Source organism: Bufo gargarizans, chromosome 4 (assembly GCF_014858855.1).
Source record: "Bufo gargarizans isolate SCDJY-AF-19 chromosome 4, ASM1485885v1, whole genome shotgun sequence".
NCBI classification, from domain to species: Eukaryota; Metazoa; Chordata; class Amphibia; order Anura; family Bufonidae; genus Bufo; species Bufo gargarizans.
The window spans coordinates 361,606,102-361,632,493 of record NC_058083.1 but is presented as its reverse complement, the minus strand read 5'-3'; the positions used below and the strand labels follow the sequence as shown (position 1 = coordinate 361,632,493).

At 45.7% G+C, this 26,392-nt stretch overlaps 1 protein-coding gene across 2 annotated transcripts in view; it reads left to right on the top strand.

Annotated features, from left to right (window-relative positions):
• CNST (consortin, connexin sorting protein) overlaps positions 1–18,951 on the top strand; it is a 101,606-nt gene extending 82,655 nt beyond the window's left edge. For both annotated transcript variants that reach the window (XM_044291929.1, XM_044291930.1), the window contains exons 10-11: positions 17,065–17,185; positions 18,238–18,951. In XM_044291929.1, the coding sequence (XP_044147864.1) occupies positions 17,065–17,185; positions 18,238–18,443 (327 nt within the window). In that variant the 3' untranslated portion in view covers positions 18,444–18,951. The remainder of the gene's footprint in view (positions 1–17,064; positions 17,186–18,237) is intronic.
• Positions 18,952–26,392: the final 7,441 nt, after the last annotated feature.

The window sequence follows — 26,392 nt, the reverse complement described above, 5'->3', positions numbered from 1 at the left end:
ATGCACCATTTGTACGTAGCATTGCCGCTTTCTGCTTGTGATCAGAGTAGTCAGTGGGGGCGATATATCAAGACTGCCAGAAACTTTAAGTCTACGCCAGCCACAGGTTAGTGGAGATTTCAGCTATAAATTCTGCCACTTTCTGACAAAAGGTATAGTAAATGTAGCGACACTAAGCAACGCTCAAAAAGTCCAAAATTATGGTGCACACATGCTGTGTGCCATAATGAGTAACTTTTTTACCCCATAATTGTGGCGTGTAGGCCTAGATAAATGTTTCCTCATGACGTGTGTTGTGATTGTGGCATGTGCTGGAAGCAGACGGCAGACACATGCAAGCAGTGCCAGGACAGCTGTTCTACAAAGGAACACAGTCGTCTAGTATGATCTCATTTGTATGTGATGTCTGGACAACTTGACCCAGGAATATCCTTATATATTGCAGTTATGTGCCCTGTGTCAGGCTCATAAAATCTGTTCTAAAATGTCCATTAGATTGTAGTAACAGTATAACTTAATTATAATCATCTGCATACTTTTTGCCCAGGTATCCTTTATATGATGTTCACCAGCATATAGATCTCTCCTAATAAGTGAATTAAAGGGGTTGTCCCACAAAAAATATTCCAAAGTTTTCAAACCAGCACATGGACCTAAATAATTTTCTTATTTCATGTAATTAAAAATGTGTTATAGCCACTGAGTTATTCACGGAAATTGATCTGTATAGTGCCACCTGCTGTTTGCTCTAATCTGTGTCGTCCTCCCTGAGGTGGACGCACATGCTCAATTCCATCCATCAACTGTAACATAGCCTGAAAAGACATGCACCCATCCAGTTCAGCCTTTTATCCCACGGAGTTTATCCAGAGAAGGGCAAAAAAAAACAATGTTCCTGATTTTAGGGGAGACATTCTTCCCGACTCAAATCGGACAACAGAATAGCTCCCTGGATCAATGACCTTTTCAGAAATCTAAGTACTATAGCCTGTGATGATGATATACTCCAGAAATGCATCCAGGCCCCTCTTGGAACTCTTTTAGTGAGTTCAAATGTCACCAGCTACAGCAGACAAGACAGGCTGCTTGAGAAAGGACATGCCCCTGAACTTGGTGGCCATCTTGAATGATGCCATCTTGGATTCAACTTCAGTATTTCAAGTGGAAAGGTGTGTTGATGTGTTGGATCACTGTTCCTGGGTGATTTCTGGGTCTCGGGCTACCCGTGCGATTCACCTTTGGTTTTGTTGCCTTGCCCTGGCATGTTGTCACTTATTAAAAAATTTACCAGGCCATGCCCATTTACGTTTTTACTTTTGTGTTTACCAGGATGGACTACTTCATTTTGGCTTGTGGAACAATGTATATATCAGATTAGTATGTGTGATGTTAAGTGTTGGAGAAAAAAACGAACTTGCATAAAAATCCTGATTCTTCTTCTGTACAGGCAAAATGAAGCATGGCGTTATCCCAAGCAGAACTCATTGAGATCGTCCTAATTTTCTGTGAAAAAAAGCAGATCGCTGAAGATGTCAACCAGTGCCACCTTCACATACCCACAATGCAATGTCCAAACCAAGGAGTCCTGTGGGCAATAGGAGGTATTGGTTGAAATCTTCTATAATTACTTGTGTGATTCATTCACGAGGATGATCTCGACTCATTCCGCTTGCGATAACGCTGTCCTACACATCGCCCATACAGAGGAAAAATCACTGCTTCAGCATGAGAATTAATAAAGTTGTGTTAACACAAGGCACACCATATTTTTTTTTTTCTGGTGAAAGTCTACTAGTTCAGTCTGTCTCACACCTACCTTTCCGTTTGGAAAACTAAAATTGAATCCAAGATGGCCACCATGTTGGTGACATGGTTTAACAGCTTTCCCCATAACTTGTGTCTAGAGATGGTCTGTCTGCCAAACCATTTTAATGTTATATAGGTGTTTCCTTGGTTTTGACCTCCCATGTGAACAATCAGAAAAAGGAAAAAGCAGAGCTATAAATGTATGCATTACATTATGGGCCAGTTCAAACTAAGTTTTTTGGGCGCTGATCTTGGAGCATTTCTGCCTCAAAATCGGCTCCAAAAAAACACCTCAAAACAGCCTCCCGTTTTATTTCAATGGGAAGTAGCACTGAAAAAAAGCAGCAGTATACCATATCTTGGGGCAGAATCGGCACTGAATTTTCCATTTAAATGAATAGGAAGTAGAAGAAGAAAAAACTGCTCTATGTAAGTCTGTGTTCCCCACGTGAGGCCACAGCTCGCTTCTGGTTGCCAGTCTTCTTTCTGTATCCCGTAGGACAGAGATGCCCAACCTCCAGCCCTCTAGCTGTTGGAGGCAACTCCCAGCATGCCTCGACAGTCAACAGCTATCAGCCTATCGCAGGGCATGATGTGCGTTGTGGCTGGGGGGGGGGGGGGCGCAGGTTGAGCATCCCTGCCGTAGGACATGCACACATTCTTCCTGGCTCTTAAAGGGCTGTTACACCAAACTGCGAAGATGTGCTGTTCTGTTTATCTGTCCATGTACTGACTTTCTGACTATTTCCTGACTCTGATCTTCTGCTACCTGATTACTGTATTGACTGCTGCCTGCCCTGATGTCAGATTTATTTTACAGATTTGCATGAACTCTGTCTGCTCTGAACTCTCACTATCCCTGACTATGGTTGTGTCAGCTGTCAACCACATTGGTATATTCCAAGAGGAAGATGCCTGGTGTCTCCACTGCAGTGAAGTCTAGATCCCTGTATAAGGGGAAAAGGGTGACTACTAGGGGACTGCCTGGATAACCCTTTTAGGTTTAGCGTAAAGTTAAATTGGTTGGTTGACACAGTGATTCCGCACCCACTGACCATTACAGTATATCAATCTGCTGATTGCACTGCTTTTTGTGGTGACAGGTTCTCCAAGTCAAAGCTAACTAACTGGATTAAAATAAAATTGGAAATATAAAGTAAAGACCTCTACATCCTGCTTGATCCACTTCTCACCTTCCACCCAAGCTGCATCAGAATCTGCATGTGTGTTTTCAGTTTTAAAGGGAACCCACTGGAAGGTTTTTGAGGGCAGCATGCAGCAATGTCCCACATCAGTCCACGTGCCTATTTTGACTAAATTTTAAGTTTATCATTTGCAGCCTGTTACTGTGAATGAGGAATCATGTATTCATGAAAGGTGTGCTCCCCTCGTCCACCCAACAATTATCAACCGTTTTCTACCTATTACTGTACATGGGAAGAAACCTGTGAATCTGCATGCCAGACACTACTGTATGGAGTCCAGACAAGGGAGCAGTCTCACTAACGGACATCCTTTATGTTAGAGCAGCTTGCATATGTCCAAAGAATACTAGTCTAAAGGCGCCAGTATAAAACTGCCTGTTGGGGCTTTACAATGGCTAACACCCCCTTGGAAGAGCTCCGGGTAAGTGGTGAGCGTGCACAGTCCTAGGTCAACTGTCAGAAATGCGCAACAGTCCATAGTATACAATTATCCAAGCGTAGAATTCAGCACCCCTTACGTGATGTCAGCAAGGATATTTTATATGGCATTTAAATGCTGTGAAAGCTGATATACGGTATTACACACTTCCTAATACGAGCGGTCATCCTAAAACAGCCTGTCCCTGCCGATAGGTCTGTGGGTTATCGCACTCCAATAATACTGTTATATTAAGCAGTTTCTATTTCTGTGGTTACATAGTTAATATGACTGAAGACAGACATATTGTAAGTCCATCAAGTTATGGATGTGTTATGTAGCTGAGCTTTATAAGGGTATTTTCACACTAGCGTTATTCTTTTCCGGTATGGAGTTCCATCCTAGGAGCTCAATACTGGAAAAAAAATGATCAGTTTTATCCTAATGCATTCTGAATTAGAGCAATCCGTTCAGGATGCATCAGTTCCTCTTACGTTTTTTGGCCGGAGAAAAAACTGCAGCATGCTGCAGTATTTTCTCCATCCAAAATTCCAGAACACACGCCAGACCCAGCACTATTTTCCATTGAAATGTATTATTGCCAGATCCGGCTCCAAGTGTTCCGGAAAAACTGATTTGGTTTTGCGGTCTGCACATGCGCAGACCTTTACAAATGTGAAAACAATAAATCCGGATGACAACCAGAGACTGATCCGGTATTGCAATGCATTTGTGAGACAGATCCGCATCCGTATCCGTTTGCATACAGATTGCCGGATTCGGCAGGCAGTTCCGGCGACAGAACTTTATTTATTTTTTGACTGTTTACTTTGTTGCATTTTTATGTGTGCAGATTTCAGATTTATTGCTAGTCATTCTTTCCATAGAATATAACATACAGTCTTATATGGAATATTTGTTTCATATGTGTAGAGGGAGTCACATAAATGGTATTGATGGAGTTACGGCATGTGGTATGTGATGCCAGAGCTGTTTTTCTGTCGGGTGTTTATCTATGGCGTGTCCTCAGCTGATGGATATTTGTTCAGAGTAAACTATTGCTAATTCTTTCATCATGTATATGTAATTATTGGTGAGGCTCTGTAACAACCTTGTTTACATGTCTACCTGCCAACATGTAAATTGACTGGGAGGTCCGTGGTAAAGCAACTTGGTGTTATTTTTTTTGTCTTAAAGGGGTTGTCCGGGTTCAGAGCTAAACCGCGCAGGGCATGGGCTCTTTTTTGTTTTCAATTCACACACTGCCGAGCGGTAACTTCCGCACAGCAGTGTGTTCGGTGACGTCACCGGCTCTGAGGGGCGGGCTTTAACTCTGGCCCTAGCCGTTTTACTGGCTAGGGCAGAGCTAAATCCCGCCCATCAGTGCCGGTGACGTCATCGGGGTTCCTGTCAGCCCCATGGAGAGCCCCGGTACGTCACCGGAACTCCTAAAAAAAATGCCTTTGCCCTATGCAATTTAGCGCAGGGCAAAGGAGAGCATCGGAGCATGAACTGCTCTGATGCTCCTGTCAGGGGGGCTGCCTGGGTGAAAATGGAGGGATGTCCGGGTTTAGCTCTGAACCCGGACAACCCCTTTAAAGGTTAAAGGGACTTTCTGGGGGGGCCTTGGCCTAGAAGCTGTGTGGTTTTCTTGTCTCCTGCATATATCCGAACACCGGAGATTGTGTGATCAGGGGGCTTGGTTTGAATCATACCCTTCATCAGATGTCATCCTGCTATAGCTTGTGTAGGTGTGTGCATGTATGCGTCATAGCATCCACGTGACCCTCTCATTGACCCATCTGAGGACTGGGGAAGAACATGTGAGCATGGAAGGGAGAGAAGAGCAGCGTACAAGTGCTGCCGGGGCGGTAAATAATATAGTGTCATAGGTGAAAGGAACAGGAACGGTGTAGACCGACTATAGTGCGGGAGGACGATACACAGAAGTTGTGAAAGGAACATAGAGGTGTAATGAATTCAAGGTAAATGTAGTCTGCTGTAGTGAGCACTAGGCCAGAAGCGAACTCTTGTTGTCCTGGGTTGTCCAGGACTAGAAAAAGTTATTTTTTCCCCAAAAAACAGTGCCACACTTGTCCACAGCCTGCATGTGGTACTGTTTGCACAGCCTCTTAAAGGGGATGTCCAGGATAACAAAAACATGGCTGCTTTATTCCAAGAACGGCACAACTCCTGTCTAATGGTTGTGCCGGGTATTGTAGTTTAGTTCCTTTTGACGTTAATGGAACAGAGTTATAAAATACCACAGACAGGTGTGAGGCTGTTTTTGGAAAATACTGGACAAATCCTAGGAATATTAAATGTGCACTGATTTCCCGACTTCATTGCTGCTCCCATTGTATAGGAAGGTATTTCTGCATTTGTTCCACCAGCGGCAGAGAGCTTCCTGCCCTTGTTTGTGTAATGACATGTTTGGAGGGGGCTGATGGTCTGGCTCAGTTCAGTAGCTAAGCCAACCCCCTTCTTGATCAAAGCTGATGGAGAGACAGAGAAAGGTGCTGGCTTGGCTAAATAACCGATAAAACCAGCCCCTTCATACCTGTCACCCATACAGAGAGAGGGAGAAGAAGCTCTCTGCCTGTGGTGGAACAAATGAGACCAGCACTGACATTAGGACATCAGTGCAGATTTTATACAAAAAGTGTTTTTTTTATTCGCTTCAGAATAAATATAAATTTAAAACTAATCTTTTAAATGTCTTATCTGTAGGTAAATTGGTGTTATCGGTGGTGTTGCTGTGTGCAGAAGGGGTTGCACTGCCTTGTGCACACACAGTAAGGCCAGAGTTATACGTCAGGAACATAGATCACAATAATGCCTGTACAAGTGTCGAAAACTCCTGTTCAGGCCAGTTTACACCCACAAAAAAAGTCTGACGCGTATCAATACATGTTAGACTTTTCCTTGCCAGTCATAAGCGCTGTAAAGGGCACAGGCAGTGCAGCGATGCTGATGGTGCCAGAGATAACCATTAACAAAGCTCCTTACAGCAAGGAGCTTTGTTATTGGTTGGTTTGGGCGGGCTGCTGGACCATTCTGCACACTGCCTTGAAGCTCATCATGGGGTGGTGCCTGTCGGGATAAGCAGCCTCTTAGCAGGCATTGGGCCTTAAATTTTGAAACTTTTGATATGTCATAGGGACATATCAAAAGTATTGATTAGTGGGGGTCCCTGCGCTGAGACCCTCGCTGATCTCTAGAACGAAGAGTCAGACGTGCCCAACTAAGCGCTGCTTCTCCTCACTGCTGAGCAGAGGAGCAATGTTATTTACATGAGACTATATGTTGCAAGGGCAGTGATGGTATTTACATGGGACTGTATGATGGAGAAGTTGACAGGAGGGGAGATATGTCATTTAAGACTAGTAATGGGTACCCTGCATAAATACCAACCTCTTGGGCATGTTCATACCAACCGCAATTTATTTTGTTGTCCTGCTTTGTTATTTGAGCAGAACAACTAAAATAATGGATGTTATGGATCAGGTACATAACTCAGAAGAACGGAGCTGGACAGACTCCATCGACTATGATGGAGTCCGTTCAGTTTTCATTTGGGATCCTGTCTTTTTACCAGACAAAAAAAGTCCTGCATACATGGCTTTTATGTTCAGTCTTTTTGACAGAATCTGTGACAGAGGCCGCAAACTGAGCCTTCAAAGCAGACGTGAACAAGCCCTTAACATCATGTAGGCCTACATATTAGGGATCTACCGATTATCGGCGTTACCAATATTATCGGCCGATATTCATGATTTTTAAAGTTATCGGCATCTAATCTTGCCGATAATGCATCCAGCGCGCACGTGTTCCCACAGCAGCACAGGGGAAAAGGAGTCGCTCTCTCCCTCCCGCCTGTGCCGCGCTGCCAATGAGGAGATACGGGAGGAGGAGGGGCGGGCGCACTGCGCCACCAAAGATAATTAACGTCTAATACAAATACAGGAGGCGGTGCCCAGCCTATATGACAGGGAGCTGCGATCAGCGGCAGTTAACCCCTGCCACTGATCGTAGCTCCCTGTCAGAGGCAGGGTGCCGGCTATGTGATTCTGCGCCGACACACTCGCCGCCTGTATTGAACGTTAATTGGTGGCACAGTGTGCCCCCCCCCATTGGGCCACAGGGACCCCTCCCCTCCTCTCTTTGCTCCTCTGATCGGAGACACAGCAGTGTAAACCTGGGGCTCCGAGCGGTTACCATGGAAGCCAGGTCGCTACAGAAGCACTGGCTGCCATGATAATCTCCCTGCTGCTATGTGTACTATGCACAGGGCAGCAGGGATAGTGTGAAGTGCAATTCACCCTAATAGAGCTCTAGCTCTCATATATTTAATCACAGCTTCAGTCCTGTACTACTTCCCCTTCTACAGCTCATGGGGGTTTTGCTGTCACTTGTGCTGACAGTCATTGATGTGATTCAAAGTTTGCTGTGAGTGCTCTGCTTTCTCTCTACACTTGTACAACATCCTATGTGGTTCTTCACTGGCAATCTACATTGTGTGTGCTTTCCTTCCTGTCTACAGCCTGTGTGAGAGGCAGCATGAGCAGTGCTCTGATGGATTTATGTCAGATTCAGAAGCGCCACCAGCTAGGTGAAGGTCATACACACACTCTAAAGAAGCATATTGGTAGAACTATCTAATGAACACTGTTTACAAGATGTTTTAGCTTTGTATTTAGGAAGCAAATGAGCTACATATAATAAAAAATCTGTGTCAGGTTAATGAAGTAGTCTTTTTTGGTAATGAAAGGGTTACAGAGTGCAGTGTCTGAAGTCTGCCCTTTATAACACTTGTGCATGGAACCATAAGCCAACATTCTTTTCTCCAAGGATACTGTTCGCATTGTTTCTCCACCAGTGCTGTGATAAGACTGAGATCCTAGCACTGTATACGATACCGCCACAGTGCTTAATGAGGAAGGCCATTATTTGTGAGGCACAGGTAAGTTATCGTATGGAACCCCAATGTTTTGTGACTTATATTACTATTATTACAGTAAAAGCAAGTCTGTAAAACTGGAATCCATAACTAGTATGCAGTAATATTACTGCATATTCTGGTAGGGTTAGGGCTTTGGTATGAACACCACATCTTATAGATCATCTACAATAAATACTGCAGAGTATAATGGCCATATTAAGGATAGCTGTGGTCAGATTTGTACCTAATGGGCAGGACAGTTGAACACTTGGTGTCAACAAACAATTTGCGTACCGATATGACACGTTAAACAGGTCTTCTGGAACATGTTCCATTTAGCGTATCTGTAAACTAAGCTGAACTAGTATGAATTCCCTTTTTAAGAAAAGGTCAAGGGAAGTATACTTTGCAATGCCTTTCAGCTCTAGTAAATAGCTAAAATAATTTGTAGGTGATGGCTTAATTTCAATGGTAAATAGGTGTCCAGTTTAGTTTAAATCCTTCTCACTTTAAGGGGCTTTGTCACCTCCACCATAGCTGTCCCTGCAGAGGGAATCCTCCCCATGGCTGGGTTCCAACTGCTTCTCTACCGCACTGCAGATCTTTGGTCTCCCCGCATCAACATCGGATTGAGGCAGGTCATGTGACCCAGTGACAGAGCAGGGTGTCAAATTAGCTGGGACCAAGGGGCACAGATCAGGTAAGTGTGATTTATTCTGCAGGTCCAGCCATGCTGGATGGTCTTGTCAAAATGTCCCTGGAAGTGAACAGCCCCTTTTAAGGGTATGTCCATAAATGATGGCAAATATCAGGAGTGGATTTTGTTGAAGGTTCCCCTTAAGAATCTGTTTTATAGGCAGGTTGTTTCAGATTTGCCATGGATTTCACCTTATGCATTGCACAGGGTAAATCCACATAAAGTACTGACATGCTGCGGATTTAAAATCCACACCCCAGGTCAGATACCGTATAGATTTTCCCTCTGCAGTGTGTGGCTGAGATTTGTTAAAATCTTATTTACTACTACTACTCTTGCTACTACTACTCTTGCTACTACTACTACTCCTACTACTACTACTACTACTACTACAACTCTTACTACTACTACTACTACTACTACTACTACTACTACAACTCTTACTACTACTACAACTCTTACTACTACTACAACTCTTACTACTACTACTACTACTCTTACTACTACTACAACTCTTACTACTCTTACTACTACTACTACTCTTACTACTACTACTACTACTACTACTACTACTACTACTACTCTTACTACTCGGACAGCATCTCCCAATAGGGCTATGGCTGCATCATGTTCACCTAAGTGGGGGAGAAAATGTGGATAAGAGCTGGTGGAATCGTAAATCTGCCTACCTTTACTTGAAGGTTCTGAATGCTCATAATGTAATTGGCAGGAAATATTGTTCATTTCTCCTTTTTGTATAGTCCTTTGTACTTTAGGTCGTCTCCTTTTGTATAGTCCAGTACTTTAGGTTGTCTAGCAACTACTTCGCTTCCTAGATGAGTGACCACAACTTGAGTAAACATATTGCATACCTTCTAATTAAAAAGTCAGAAATCGGTATGACCATGCTCCACCCCTGAGAGTGCAGGTTTTAGGTGGGTGGTTTTGCATAAACATCATCCATTTTGTGCCCCAGTTTGTACCATTATCCTTGCAAAATTGGGACAGTTGGCAAGTATTATGTTTTGTTTGTGCTGTTGCAGTTACAGTGCCATCTGTCTACTATATGATACATTGCAGGATGGGAATTTTAGCATTATTTTCTTCCTGGACCCCCATTGATGCTGAGAACAAGGAGCCACAAGATCCATTTTCTTGCTGGAGAGTTGACCACACGTGCAGCCACTGGCCTTAGAAGTGAATTGGAGTGATGAAAAGTGCAGCACTCCTGTTTCCACATTCTTAGTCAAAAGCTCCAATTCTCAGTAATCGTGGTTTCCCAGAGGATCTCTTATTACAGCTCCGTGAATGAAAATGTTAAAATAGGACATCCTTTCTAAAGTGAGGAAGGATATATGCAGTACAGATTGTCTGGAGATTTAGTGCAGATGTGGTGGATGGACACTTCAGACTTTATACAGCACAGTCATTTGAGATTCACCACGCATCTTCTCACAAGATCCACTATGACCTTGCAGGGGAAATATTGGCACGAGTGTTTATATCTCACCCAGATTTCTAAGGCTACTTTCACACTAGCGTTGTTTAAATCCGGCATTCAATTCCTACACCGGAACTGCCCGCCGGATCCGTAAAAACGTGTGAAAACGGATTACATTTGAATCCTGATCAGGATTTTGATCACAATGAAAAAATGCATTGGAAAAAACGGATCCGCCATTCACATTTTTGAGGTTTAACATGGAAAAGTCAGATCCGGTTTGACTGAACACACGGCACCGGATCTGGCGTTAATGCAAGTGAATGGGAAAAAGACCGGATCCGGCGTTCAGTCAAAGTGTTCAGGATTTTTGGCCGGAGGTAAAAATACAACATGCTACGGTTTTCTGAAAAGCCTGATCAGTCAAAAAGAGTGAACTGAAGACATCCTGAACGGATTACTCTCCATTTAGAATGCACGGGGATAAAACTGATTCTTTTCCGCTATAGAGCCCCTAGGACTGAACTCGGCGCCGGAAAAGAAAAACACTAGTGTGAAAGTAGCCTAAGGGCTCCTTCACACTTGCGGCAGGACGGATCCGGCAGGCTGGTCTCCCTGTCGGATCTGTCCTTCCGCTGTTTCGCCGAGCCGCAGGACCGCCGCTCAGCCCCCATCCCCATTATAGTCAATGGGGACGGAGCGGCGGCTCGGCGAAACAGCGGAAGGACGGATCCGACAAGGAGACCAGCCTGCCGGATCCGTCCTGCCGCAAGTGTGAAGGAGCCCTAAGGCCTCTTTCACACTTGCGTTGTCCGGATCTTGCCGGAATTACACGCCGGATCTGGAAAAACGCAAGTGAACTGAAAGCATTTGAAGACTGATCAGTCTTCAAAATGCGTTCAGTGTTACGATGGCAGCCAGGACACGATTAAAGTCCTGGTTGCCATAGTAGTAGTGGAGAGCGGGGGAGCATTATACTTACAGTCCGTGCGGCTCCCGGGGCGCTCCAGAATGACGTCAGAGCGCCCCATGCAAATGGATGACGTGCCATGCGATCACGTGATCCATGCGCTTGGGGCGCCCTGACGTCACTCTGGAGCGCCCCGGGAGCCGCACGGATGGTAAGTATACTGCTCCCCCACTCCCCACTACACTTTACCATGGCTGCCAGGACTTTAGCGTCCCGGCAGCCATGGTAACCATTCAGAAAAAGCTAAACGTCGGATCCGGCAATGCGCCGAAACGACGTTTAGCTTAAGGCCGGGTCCGGATCAATGCCTTTCAATGGGCATTAATTCCGGATCCGGCCTTGCGGCAAGTCTTCAGGATTTTTGGCCGGAGCAAAAAGCGCAGCATGCCCAGAGGAGGGCATCTAAAGTAATAACTGGAATGGGGCAACTACAGTATCCTGAAAAATTATCAAAATTAGGGTTTTTCACTTTAGAAAAAAGATGACTGAGGGGAGATCTAATTAATATGTATAAATATATCAGGGGTCAGTACAGAGATCTATCCCATCAGCTATTTATCCCCAGGACTGTGACTGTGACGAGGGGACATCCTCTGCATCTGGAGGAAAGAAGGTTTGTACACAAACATATAAAAGGATTCTTTACAGTAAGAGCAGTGAGACTATGGAACTCTCTGCCTGAGAAGGTGGTGATGGTGAGTACAATAAAAGAATTCAAGAGGGGCCTGGATGTATTTCTGGAGTGTAATAATATTACAGGATATAGCTACTAGAGAGGGGGGTCGTTGATCCAGGGAGTTATTCTGATTGGAGTCGGGAAGGAATTTTTTACTCCCCTAAAGTGGAGAATTTTTTTTTTTTTTGCCTTCCTCTGGATCAACTTGCAGGATAACAGGCCGAACTGGATGGACAAATGTATTTTTTCGGCCTTATGTACTATGTTACTACTATGCTGCGGTATTTTCTCCGGCCAAAAAAACGTTCCGGTCCGGAACTGAAGACATCCTGATGCATCCTGAACGGATTTCTCTCCATTCAGAATGCATTAGGATAAAACTGATCAGGATTCTTCCGGCATAGAGCCCCGACGATGGAACTCTATGCCGGAAGAAAAGAACGCAAGTGTGAAAGAGCCCTAAGCTGGGTGAGAAAGTTTTGAGAAGTCTTTCTTTCTGGCATTTGTCAAAAGGTAGGATATATTATGTAGCAAGTGAAAAGTCAGTTCTTGAAGTTGACTTGCTGGAAGAAAAATTTACAAGCTTAAGGATCTTATCAAGTTTGACACTTACCAAATTGTGATGGCTAGATGAGCGGGTCAGAGCATTTCTAACAAGCCCCAGAGCTCAAAGTCCATAAATGAATTCTTAAATCCAGTAACATTTGTTTTTTGTTTTGTTTTTTTGTTGTTGCAAGGGGCGAAAGCTTGCTGGATTTTTCTAAAATCATGCTTTAGTTACTTGAAGACAGTTTAGTTACTTGAAGATGGCTAACCTCTGGCACTCCAGCTGTGGTGAAACTACGACTCCCAGCATGCTCCATTCATTTCTCTGGAGTTCTTAGAACAGCCAAACCCACTAACTATTGTAATAAAGAGTGAGATGACTGGAGCCATAAGATGTAAAATCATTGATATTCAGGGGAGCATGAGGCTGGTTTCATATGGGCGTTGCAGGAAAAGATGCGGGAACATGCACGATTTTTCCCCGCAAGTGCAAAGTGTTTTAATGCGTTTTGCACGCACGTGAGAAAAATCGGCATGTTTGGTACCCGAACCCGGACTTCTTCACAGAAGTTCGGGTTTGGGTTCAGTATTCTGTAAATGTTATTAATAATAAAGATGAGGTTTTATTACCGATTTCATCAATCAAACAATTGCAATTTGATTTCAATAAAGGAGTAAGGCCCCTTTCACACGGGCGAGTTTTCCATGCGGGTGCTATGCGTGCGAAAAAGAAGGTAATACAATATCCTGATTTCTGTGGAAGTCTGAAACTACCTTAGGCAGGAAAGATGGCAAGGGTCTAATAATTACTTGATTCTCTTGAATCGTAGTATAGGGAGAAAAGGCTTGGATCTCTGAGACCCTTCTTGCAGAGATGATGGCTAGAAGAAAGGCTGTTTTTATGGAGAGAATGTCAATCGGGAGATCACAGAGGCTCAAAAGGTTCTTGGGAAAGAACTGACAATACCCTATTTAGGTAGTTTGTAGTAAAAAAAAAAAAAAAAAAAAAAAAACAGCTGCTACTTGAACTCTTAAGGTGGATGCCTTGAGTCCCTCATCTAAACCTGGCTGCAGGAAGTGAAGGATCTTTGGGATTTTGGGAGGAATGAAAGGATCTGGACTGGATCCTAAAAAGGAGGAAAAGATTTTCCAAACCCTATTATACTTCCTCGCTGTTGTTACTTCCTGCTACCTAATAAGGTTGAGACTACTGTGTCGGCAAGGCCTCTCCCTAACCAGATTTCCCTATCAATTTCCAAGCTGCCAGCTTGGAGAATCTCTCTCTGCATTGGGGTGAAGGACGGGACCCTGGGAGAGAAGATCCTCCCTTGGAGGAATGATCCAAGGAGGACCCGTTGTCAGGCTTATCAGAGTTGAATACCAGCTCCTCTTCGGCCATCTTGGAGCTATTAGTATGATGGAGGCTCTTTCCCTCTGTACTTTCTTCAGGACTTGAGGAATTAGGGCAAATGGAGGGAAGGCGTACCAGAACTCCTGATTCCAGTCCTGTGCCAGACCATCTATTGCTGTAGGATTTTCTGAATAGTTGAGGGAGAAGACTTTCCACCTTTTTTTTGTTTTTCCGAGATGCAAACAGATCTATTGTTGGAAGTCCAAATCTAATTACAATCTGAGAAAAAGTTTCTGCGTTCAGACTCCATTCCCCTTGACTGAGCTTGTTTCGGCTTAGGTAATCTGCCAGGACATTCTCTTTTCCTTTTTTTTCAAAATTTATTAGGTGGCATACAACACTTTTTGAATCTAGCACAGGTAAACATCACATTCTGAAGTCTTTTCAGCTGTCCCAGCTATGGCAGGTCAGGAGTGGAGAGCAGTTGAGACAATTTTTTTTGACACAATCTCTATAATAAAGCCATAAACCAACCTACTCCACAGAAGCGTCCACAAACAGTTGGAATTCTGAAACTGACAACCAGTCGCAGCCTATGAACACAACAGAAAAGTCACAATTTGATTCAAAATAAAGAAAAAACAGTTTGAAAAATCAGGGCCAAAATGTTCTCAGAAATTAAGCCAACAAAGAGGAGGTGTCGAGTTAGACAAAAGTCTAACAACATGATCCAGCATGACCCACTTTGATAAATCTGGCACATTATCAGCTCGTCTACAGGTTTAGTAAATCTGCCCCAGCATGTGTAAATGCACCCTTTGTAGTACCGGCTGTGCAGTTGTACCTGTCCCTCCCAGTTGCATACCATTGCTGAGCCTACAGTAGAATCAGCACTTCTCAAAATCCAGTAGGTTATGTCCTGGTCGTGACTTCAAAGACTGTGTAACCTTAAAATAAACTTGCAAGCCATATTCAGCATTCCCTGCACCATGATGGTTTAGCTAAATCCAGTCAATTTCAGATCATGGGGTGTTCGTAATTTCTGCAGTTAACACCCTATCTGATTTTACTGCTTTACATGGCACAGACAAGCAAAGTTTGTATTGTAAAACATAGAAAATGAATAGAAATGCTAAAGATTTCCAGTGTTGGCAAAGCAATGACTAAAGCATATTATTTCAGGGGGACTGATAGATGGCAGCTCCAGATACAGCATGGCACATTCATTTATCCAATTGCTTTTCTTCAGGTTTACTCCAAATAATAGCTGTGTTGTATTGCTCTGTGTACTCGGCTATCCATTTTTTTCCAATGCCATCAAAACTGCTTCAGAAGGACCATACAAGTCACACAAAATTGAGGTCTAGTGGTGGAAAGCCCCCTTAGAAGAAGCCACGCCTCTTGAGATCAGAGTACAAAGCAGTCACACCCATAAATATTGGGACATCGACCCAATTGTAAAATTTTTGGCTCTATACACTACCACAATGGATTTAAAATGAAACGAACAAGATGTGCTTTAACTGCAGACTGTCAGCTTAAATTTGAGGGTATTTACATCCAAATCAGGAGAACAGTGTAGGAATTACAACAGTTTACATATGTGCCTCCCACTTGTTAAGGGACCAAAAGTAATGGGACATAATCATAAATCAAACTTTCACTTTTTAATAGTTGGTTGCAAGTCCTTTGCAGTCAATTACAGCCTGAAGTCTGGAACGCATAGACATCACCAGATGCTGGGTTTCATCCCTGGTGATGCTCTGCCAGGCCTCTACTGCAACTGTCTTCAGCTCCTTCTTGTTCTTGGGGCATTTTCCGTTCAGTTTTGTCTTCAGCAAGTGAAATGCATGCTCAATCGGATTTAGGTCAGGTGATTGACTTGGCCATTGCATAACATTCTACTTCTTTCCCTTAAAAAACTCTTTGGTTGCTTTTGCAGTATGCTTTGGGTCATTGTCCATCTGCACTGTGAAACACCGTCCAATGAGTTCTGAAGCATTTGGTTAAATATGAGCAGATAATATTGCCCGAAACATTCATCCTGCTGCTTTTGTCAGCAGTCACATCAATAAATACAAGAGAACCAGTTCCATTGGCAGCCATACATGCCCACGCCATTACACTACCACCACCATGCTTCACTGATGAGGTGTTATGCTTAGGATCAGGAGCAGTTCCTTTCCTTCTCCATACTCTTCTCTTCCCATCACTCTCTCGTAAAAGTTGATCTTGGTCTCCTCTGTCCATAGGATGTTGTTCCAGAACTGTGAAGGCTTTTTTAGATGATGTTTGGCAAAATCTAATCTGGCCTTCCTGTTCTTGAGGCTCACCAATGGTTTAGATTTTGTGGTGAACCCTCTGTATTCATTCTGGTGAAGTCTTCTCTTGATTGTTGACTTTGACAAACATACCTCCTAGAGAGTGTTCTTGATCTGGCCAACTACTGTATTGTGAAGGGTGTTTTCTTCACCAGGGAAAGAACTCTTCGGTCATCCACCACAGTTGTTTTCTGTGGTCTTCCGGGTCTTTTGGTGTTGCTGAGCTCACCGGTGCGTTCCTTCTTTTTAAGAACGTTCCAAACAGTTGTTTTCGCCAGGCCTAATGTTTTTGCTATCTCTCTGATGGGTTTGTTTTATTTTTTCAGCCTAATGATGGCTTGCTTCACTGATAGTGCAGTGCAAACGATTCCAAATGCAAATAGCACACTTGAAATGAACTCTGGACCTTTTATCTGTTTAGAATTGTGTTGATGTCCCAATATGTATGAACCTGACTGTATATATGTCTTGAGTTTTACCTGCGACAGGTTGCTTAATATTCTGCTGATAAAAATCTGGCAACCACTGTGAACACAGTTACAGCACCTCACAAATTGTCACCCAGACTTCCTGGAGTTCGGAATGGTAGACCGGTGTCTTTTATTTTTTATGTTTAGGGTATTTGTTGCCTTATGTGTTTCCTTTTAGAGTTAATACCAAAATGTATTGTTTTCATTGTATTTTTGACTAGGTGAGCCCTGCTGCTGGTTTGGTCTCCATATTGAAGAAGCGTAATGGAAGTGATGGGGAGAACCACAAAAAGACAAAGAGGAAAGTGAGATTCCTGGAAACAGATGATGTTCTTGACCAAGGTTTGTATGCAACTTGGATGGAAGGTTTATCACACGTCTTGTACACTTAGAGTAGCGATCCTTACACACAACTTTTGACATGTCCTTGCGAGAAGTCAGAATTTTAGCTATTGGTAGGGTCTCCGCATCCAGGCCCCCACCAAACAAAACATCTGGCGTCTCGCTATGACATGTCAGAAGTTTTGTAAAAAGAGAAGACAAAAAAGCTCCCAAAGGTAGCAAATAAAAACTGCATGCTGCACTGGATACTTTGAGGTAGGTGTTTTATTGTATAAAAACACATAAAAAAAACTGTTACGCATTTCAACAGCTGTTCACCATCTTTATCAGGCTCTTTATGAGCCCGATGAAGCTGTCTGATCGTGCTTGAAACGCGTAGCTGTTTATTTTTTTTATGTATTTTTTTAGACACACCCCTGTTTCCAAGCTTTATCAGTCTCAGATCAGAACCCCCATAAGGTCTCGGATCAGATGTTAAAAAAATAAAATCGACTTGCCTCACTTTCTTCGGACAGCACTGCATCTCTGCAGAACCAGGATTCACCACTCCCTGGTCGTCTTCCAGCCCGCGCTGCCCTGTGACCTGACGCTGCACAGATTCGGACCATAGTGCACATCTACATGCACTACGTCCCGATACTGTACGCAGTCAGCACACAGTGCTGAGCGGGACCTAGAGAAGACCAGGGAGGGTGAGTAGAGCCAGCACAGTTTTCCTCACTGCTCCCTGCGCCTTCTGCATGCTGATGACCACTTCCATAATGTAAGCGTTCATTAGCATTCAGACTATAAGACACACTGCTGTTTTTTCCCCTTACTCTGAAAAAAGTGCATCTAATAGTCCTAAAAATACAATATGTGGTACTGATCCAGACTGCATGTAGGGCCGAGAAAATTGGAAACTGTGGCCGGCTAGGAGAACATCTACTAACACAATGTAAATCACTATAATATAGCAAGTCTATGCTTCTGCCTGGGGTTAAAGATTTATCATTACACTAAAATAGCCATTACATTGCCAGAAATCTAACCATCAATATGTTTTATTGCAGAGGAGATTGGCGGAGGATCCTGTATTCTGCTGGTCGCACTTTGCCTTGTCACTGTGTTTCTTAGTATTGGTGGGACTGCATTATACTGCACATTTGCTGACGTGGAGTCTTCTATATGTAAAGATTTTACTGCAAACATGGACTTTTACTACACTCAGGCGGTACAGGGAGTAGAGGAGTTAAAGCACTGGCTGTTTGTCACTTAACAGAAAAGAGCCTCCCCCTGCCTCCACATGGCCTTTATCTACCGATATAAACTCTATAAACATTTCCTTTTGAAGATGTAAAAGAAGATATGCTGTAATATTTTTAATTAATATTAAGAAATGACAATTGGGGGGGGGGGCGGCAAAATCACTTTTTCAATATGGCATACGGGCCCTGCAGTGACTGGTAACCACTGAAGATGTATAATCCACCTACTGTTTTTACAATCTGCATTTTAATATAGTGAGTCTGTGTATGGTCTGTAAAGTTGAAGCCCACTGTATTTTGTTTTTGTGTTGTGTGATTTCCGTTCCTGTTTTGTGTCTGCTCCTCTGTGGTCAGACAACTGAAACATAAGTGTATTTGTAAATCGGCATTTAGATCATGATGTATCTTTATAGATATTCTTTTATTGCAAAGGAACAATACAGATCCGTTTTCTATCTTCATGTTAAAGGGCTTCTGTCACCCCCCCCCCCAAAAAAACCTCATTTTTTTATTTTTGGGCATATTAAAAACCTTATTGGACGACTATTCCCTATATATGGCTCTTACCTTGTTCTGGGGCTTTAAAATATGCAAATGACTTAACTACCAGCAAGTAGAGCATCTACTTGCTGGTAGCCGGCTGCATCCTCCTTTCAAAAAAACGCCCCCTCCTCCTGCTGATTGACAGGGCCAGCAAGCGCTCTCCTCCTCTGGCTGGCCCTGTCTGCAATTCAAATCCTGCACCTCATTTGGCATAGGCGCTCTGAGAGTGCTCGCTTCCTCAGCACTCTCTCAGTGCGCCTGCGCCAATGACGTCACCTCTAAACCCGAAAGAAGATGTCATCGGCGCAGTCGCACTGAGGAAGTTCTGAGGAAGCGAGCGTCCTTCTCAGAGCGCCTGTGCCAAATGAGGTGCAGGCGCGGGATTTGAATTGCCGACAGGGCCAGCCAGAGGAGGAGAGCGCTCACTGGCCCTGTCAATCAGCAGGAGGAGGGGGCGTTTTTTTTTTAAAGGAGGATGCGGCAGCTACCAGCAAGTAGATGCCCTACTTGCTGGTAGTGAAGTCATATTTGCATATTTTAAAAGATCGATTTTTAGTGAAACCAAGCCACAGAACAAGGTAAGAGCCCTATATAGGGAAAAGTCGTCCAATAAGGATTTTAATATGCCGAAAAATGAGTTTTGGGGGGTGACAGAAGCCCTTTAATTACCCTTTTGGTTTAGTTATTTTTAGATTATTTTGCGTCTTTTTAATGCAGGACATAATGTATGGATACTACAGGGAGTGCAGAATTATTAGGCAAGTTGTGTTTTTGAGGATTCATTTTATTATTGAACAACAACCATGTTCTCAATGAACCCAAAAAACTCATTAATATCAAAGCTGAATATTTTTGGAAGTAGTTTTTAGTTTGTTTTTAGTTTTAGCTATTTTAGGGGGATATCTGTGTGTGCAGGTGACTATTACTGTACATAATTATTAGGCAACTTAACAAAAAACAAATATATACCCATTTCAATTATTTATTTTTACCAGTGAAACCAATATAACATCTCAACATTCACAAATATACATTTCTGACATTCAAAAACAAAAACAAATCAGTGACCAATATAGCCACCTTTCTTTGCAAGGACACTCAAAAGCCTGCCATCCATGGATTCTGTCAGTGTTTTGATCTGTTCACCATCAACATTGCGTGCAGCAGCAACCACAGCCTCCCAGACACTGTTCAGAGAGGTGTACTGTTTTCCCTCCTTGTAAATCTCACATTTGATGATGGACCACAGGTTCTCAATGGGGTTCAGATCAGGTGAACAAGGAGGCCATGTCATTAGATTTTCTTCTTTTATACCCTTTCTTGCCAGCCACGTTGTGGAGTACTTGGACGCGTGTGATGGAGCACTGTCCTGCATGAAAATCATGTTTTTCTTACCTTGCAGACTTCTTCCTGTACCACTGCTTAATGAAGGTGTCTTCCAGAAACTGGCAGTAGGACTGGGAGTTGAGCTTGACTCCATCCTCAACCCAAAAAGGCCCCACAAGCTCATCTTTGATGATACCAGCCCAAACCAGTACTCCACCTCCACCTTGCTGGCATCGGAGTCGGACTGGAGCTCTCTGCCCTTTACCAATCCAGCCATCTGGCCCATCAAGACTCACTCTCATTTCATCAGTCCATAAAACCTTAGAAAAATCAGTCTTGAGATATTTCTTGGCCCAGTCTTGACGTTTCAGCTTGTGTGTCTTGTTCAGTGGTGGTCGTCTTTCAGCCTTTCTTACCTTGGCCATGTCTCTGAGTATTGCACACCTTGTGCTTTTGGGCACTCCAGTGATGTTGCAGCTCTGAAATATGGCCAAACTGGTGGCATCTTGGCAGCTGCACGCTTGACTTTTCTCAGTTCATGGACAGTTATTTTGCGCCTTGGTTTTTCCACACGCTTCTTGCGACCCTGTTGACTATTTTGAATGAAACGCTTGATTGTTCGATGATCACGCTTCAGAAGCTTTGCAATTTTAAGAGTGCTGCATCCCTCTGCAAAATATCTCACTATTTTTGACTTTTCTGAGCCTGTCAAGTCCTTCTTTTGACCCATATTGCCAAAGGAAAGGAAGTTGCCTAATAATTATGCACACCTGATATAGGGTGTTGATGTCATTAGACCACACCCCTTCTTATTACAGAGATGCACATCACCTAATATGCTTAATTGGTAGTAGGCTTTCGAGCCTATACAGCTTGGAGTAAGACAACATGCATAAAGAGGATGATGTGGTCAAAATACTCATTTGCCTAATAATTCTGCACGTAGTGTAGATATCCGGTGAGCAAGACACCGTTTTACCCCCAATTTTTTTTATTTTTTTTTACAGAAATCTGATAAATATGTACAATTTATTGGGATAACCCATTAGAAATCATGTCTTTGGGGGGTAATATATTTTTCTTTTTGAACACTTCGTACTGGCTATGAACATGTTCGTACTGGCTGGCCCAGAGCATTTTTCATGGTAAAATATATTTATTTTGTTTGATCAGTTGAAAGGGAATTTACATTTTTGTGATGTGTTAAGATATGTGACTATGACGTTTTTGTCTAATGTTTCTACAACAAATGAAATGTCTTGAACCATTACAATGTGGGGTTTTTTTCAGTTCCTTTAGAACAAACCATGTGCTGTTGGCATTATTTGGTGTCTTATTTTTTGTACTTTTTTCCATTGGGGGACACAGACCATGGGTATAGCTTAGAGGTATTAGTAGGAGGCACACTATTCAAATATAAAAGAGAGCTCCGCCTCCTCGGGCTATACCCCTAGGCTCCACCAGGAGGAACTCGGTCTTTGCTTAGTGTCTGGTGAAGGAGGTTCACTGATTGATTCGACTCCTTTTTGTTATTTTTCTAGATGGGGACACAGGTCGGCGTAGCGCCTTCCTGGTCCCCCGTGGAGTGCCCGCCGCCGCCTTTTGACGCTGCCTGGCTGCCTCCATTTTCCCCCAAAAGAAGACAAGTGGATCCGGGCTCGACCTGTTAGCTCCGGCATCCCACCAGCTCCTGGGTCACCTGCTGCTGCCCTCCATCCAGAGCACTGTACTCAGGGAGTCAGATGTCTGAAGAGGTGAGCCCTGCTGGTCCGGAGCAGAGGGAGAAGACTGCAGGGACAGATAAGTATGGCTGCAATGTCCCCCCCCCCCCCCCCCCCCTCGCTCCTTGCTTGAAGGTCTATGGGCCGCCTGGTGAATGGAGACTGGACGTTCTGTCTGTCAGGGGGTGGGTTTCTGGAGGCACTATGGGACATGACAGTGTGGAGAACCGTGTCTGCAGGGGAAGTCGCACTGACTGGTATCGGTGGCTTCTATGAGGGGCTTGGTCGGCCTGACGCCCTTCCTCCTACCACTCGCAGACAGCGCCCGTCGGCAGCAGGCCTCTTGCTGCTTTCTTTAACCGCCGCGTTCGGCGCTGGGGGACATTTATTTTTTTCTTAAAGAGTGTGCGCGCTCTCTTCGCGCTTCTATAGGGGGCGGTGTGATGCGTTGTGGGGGGCGGAGCTTCCGTACTTTGCTCTGCTGTCTGCCGCAGCTTGCCTGAAGCTCCTCTCTCACGTGGCTGCTCCCTGCTCCTCTCTGGTCGGTGCTGTTGCTGGGTGGTAGGACTTTTTTTTTTTACTTGGTTGCCATTATGCTTAAGCCTGGGGCCCCCCCTTAAGTCTTTCAAGACCTCTTCATGGACCACAATTGGGTCCTGTAAGGAGTGTCTTCTGTCACTGTCGGTCTCTGGTGACTGTGCCTCCTGCCCTGCCCCTGGACAGGATCATTCTTGTCCTCCTTCGCTTGCCCAGCCCATTCCCCCCGTCCCTGAGGAGTCTGCAGTTCCCGCTTGGGCTTCTGCCATGTCCAGTGCAGCCACTGATTTGGCCTTAGTCGCCAAGGCAGCCATGTCCTTTATGGGATGTATGGCAATTTCCAATCCTGCGGCTCCGACCACTCAATCTACTCACAGTACCTCTAAGAGGCAGCATCGATCCTCGGATGACTCCGTTCCCCCCCCCCTCTCGTCTGGAGGCACGTTCGGATGACTCTTCCCCCCCCCCCCCCCCCCCTCCCCACAAGGAGCGCCGGTCTGAAGGGGAATTGTCATGGAGCGGGACCCTCCACCATGACTGACTTGGTGGCGGCTGTCCGACACCTTTTAATCTTCAAGGGGACTCTCCCCCTTCCGCTAGTCGGGAGTTTGCCCTTTTTCCGTCCAAGAAGCCGGAGACCGCCGTTTTTCCTGTCCATGAGGAATTTTACGCAGTATTAACCCGGGCCTGGGACAGTCCTAATCAAAAGTTCTCGCCCACCAAACGCATGGATCTGCTTTATCCTTTTCCAGCTGACAGTGTGGAGAAGTGGTCCTCTCCCCCTAAGGTGGATTCCCCGGTGGCCAGGTTAGCCAAGAACACAGCTCTCCCTCTTCTGGACGGCTCCTCTTTGCAGGACGCTGTGGACAGATGCCTAGATTCTCTATCCAAATCCATTTTCTCACATGGGTGGCCAGAGCCCTCTCAATGTGGTTGCAGAGCCACCACCAAGACCTGGCGGATCAGGATGCATCTGCTGGCGCATTAGAATTGGTTCTCCAGATGTCTCAGGCTTGCAGCGCAGAGAGGTCTGTTTGAAGGTGTGGGACGCCGATGCGTTCCCTTGATAACCTTCCCTTTTTGAGGGTTCCAGACTTTTTGGGGCTCAACTGGATGAGTTCATCTCTGCCGCTACTGGAGGCAAGAGTACTCCTCTTCCCCAGCCTAGAGCTAAGCGCCCTTTTCGGACCAGGTCTTCCGGTTCTCAGTACCAGTCCTTTCGACGCTTCTTTTCTAACAGAACGTCGCCGGCTTCCTCCGCAGGGTGGTCACAGGACTCCCGCAAGAAGCCCTCCTTCAAGCCCCAGTCTTCCTGGCGCCCTAGGGCACAGTCGATCCGCCCTGCTGCCCCCAAGCAGTCTTCCGCATGAAGGGCCGCCCCACCCCGCGTGGTGGGGTGCCGCCTGCTCTCCTATCAGCAGGTTTGGAGGGCTCATGTTCAGGACGCCTGGGCCCTAGAAGTTGTATCGTCAGGTTACAAAACAGAGTTCGCGTCAAGACCACCAGAACGTTTTTTCCCTTCTCGCGTTCCGGGAGATCCAGCCCAGGCCTCGGATCTCTTTATGGCAGTTTCTTCCCTTCTGGACCGGGGGGTTATTACCCCAGTTCCCCCAGGGGAACAAGGCATTGGTTTCTAATCAAACCTTTTTGTGGTTCCAAAGGAGGAGGGGTCGGTGCGTCCGATCCTGGATCTGAAGCTGCTCAACAAGTTTCTGCGGGTGCGGAGGTTTTGAATGGAATCCCTCCGCTCTGTTATTGTTTCCCTTCTTCCAGGGGAGTTCCTCGCGTCCGTAGACATCAAAGACGCCTATCTGCATGTCCCTATCGCAGTGTCTCACCAACGATTCCTGCGCTTTGCCATTGGGGGCAGGCACTTTCAGTTTGTTGCTCTTTCTTTCGGGTTAGCGACCGCCCCTTGGGTCTTTACCAAGATCGTAGCGCCGCTCATGGCGCTTCTTTGTACCAGGGCATTCCTTTGCTTCCCTACCTGGACGACATCCTTATAAAGGCTTCCGCAGGCCGAGGACAGCGTCCTGATCACTGTTCAGACTCTGGAACAGTTCGGTTTGGCTGATCAATTTCCCAAAGTCCTTTCTCCTCCCGTCCCAGAAGCTATCCTTCCTGGGGATGGTTTTGGATACCTCGGCCGCCAGAGTGTTTCTTCCAGTCTCCAAGTCCTCCCAGATCCAGGGGGCAGTGTCGCACCTGCTGGGCTCCCCGTGTGTCTCCATCCGGGAGTGCATGCGGGTCCTGGGTCTTATGGTAGCCTCCTTCGAGGCCGTTCCATATGCCCAGTTTCACACTCGTTTGCTACAACAGGAGATCCTTTCCCTCTGGGACAAGATCTCTTGTGGTCTGGACCGTCTCATCCGCCTGTCTCAGCGGGTTTGGGCAGCTCTCCCTTTGTGGCGGTCCCCGATAAACCTGGGATCGGGAAGATCTTTCATCCCGTTCTCCTGGACGGTCGTCACCACCAATGCCAGTCTCCTGGGTTGGGGCGGCGTTCTCCAGTCTCACATGGTTCAGGGGGTTTGGTCGGCGGCGGCGGAATCTCGCCTCCCGATCAACATCCTGGAGCTGAGGGCGATTTTCCACTCCCTCTCCCATCGGACTCCTCTCCTTTTCGGACACCCGGTGAGGATTCAGTCGGACAATGCCACGGCTGTGGCTTACGTCAACCATCAAGGCGGGACCCGCAGCCGGATGGTGATGCAGGAGGTGACGATAATTCTACTGTGGGCGGAGTAGCGCGTTCCGGTGTTGTCACCGGTATACATTCCAGGTGTAGACAACTGGACAGCGGACTTCCTAAGCCGCAACAAGGTGGATCAAGATGGTCTCTGCATCCGAAGGTATTTGAAGACGTCTGCTGCAGGTGGGGCTGTCCAGATGTGCACTTGATGGCGTCCAGGCTCAACCACAAGCTCCCGGTGTTCCTGGCTCGCGCCCGGGATCCGAAGGCATACGGGGTGGACACGCTGGTGTCTCCGTGGCAGGACTTCAGCCTCCTCTATGTCTTCCCTCCGCTGCCAAAGGTTCTACGCAAGATCGAGGCAGAAGGGATCCCGATCGTTCTAGTCGCCCCGGATTGGCCTCGCCGCGCATGGTTCTCGGACGTGGCTCGGATGCTGGCGGACGCCCCATGGCCTCTTCCCGACAGAGAATCTACTGTCTCAGGGGCCGCTCTTCCACCGGAATTTACAGTCTCTGCGTTTAACGGCGTGGCTGTTGAAACCGCCATCCTGAAGAAGGGGTTCTCGGATTCAGTAATTAGAACCATAATCAGAGCGAGGAAGCCTGCTTCCTCCCGGATTTACTATCTTACTTGGAAGGCCTTCCTAGCCTTTTCTGAGAACTCAGGTTTCCCTCCCCTTCGTTTTTCCATCCCTATGGTGCCATCGTTTCTTCAGTCCGTACTTGAGATGGGACTGTCGCTGAGCTCCCTGAAAGGTCAAGTTTTGGCTCTGGCCGTCTTTTTTTTCAGAAGTCCCTTGCTCTTCTGGGTCCTGTGAGGACCTTTCTTCAGGGGGTGGCGCATTCGGTTCCCCCCGTACGTCCCCCCTTTGCCTCCTTGGGATCTCAATTTGGTCCTGCGTGCTCTCCAGACGGCCCCCTTCGAGCCTCTGAGGGAGCTCTCCCTGTCTTTTCTCACCTGGAAAGTGGTCTTCCTTGTGGCCATAATTTCCATCAGGCGGGTATCGGAGCTGGTCGCACTTTCCTGCCAGGAGCCTTTTCTGTTTTTTCACCAGGATAAGGTGGTGCTCCGTCCGGTTCCCTCGTTTTTGCCCAAGGTGGTCTCTCCTTTCCACCTTAACGAGGATCTTGTCCTACCC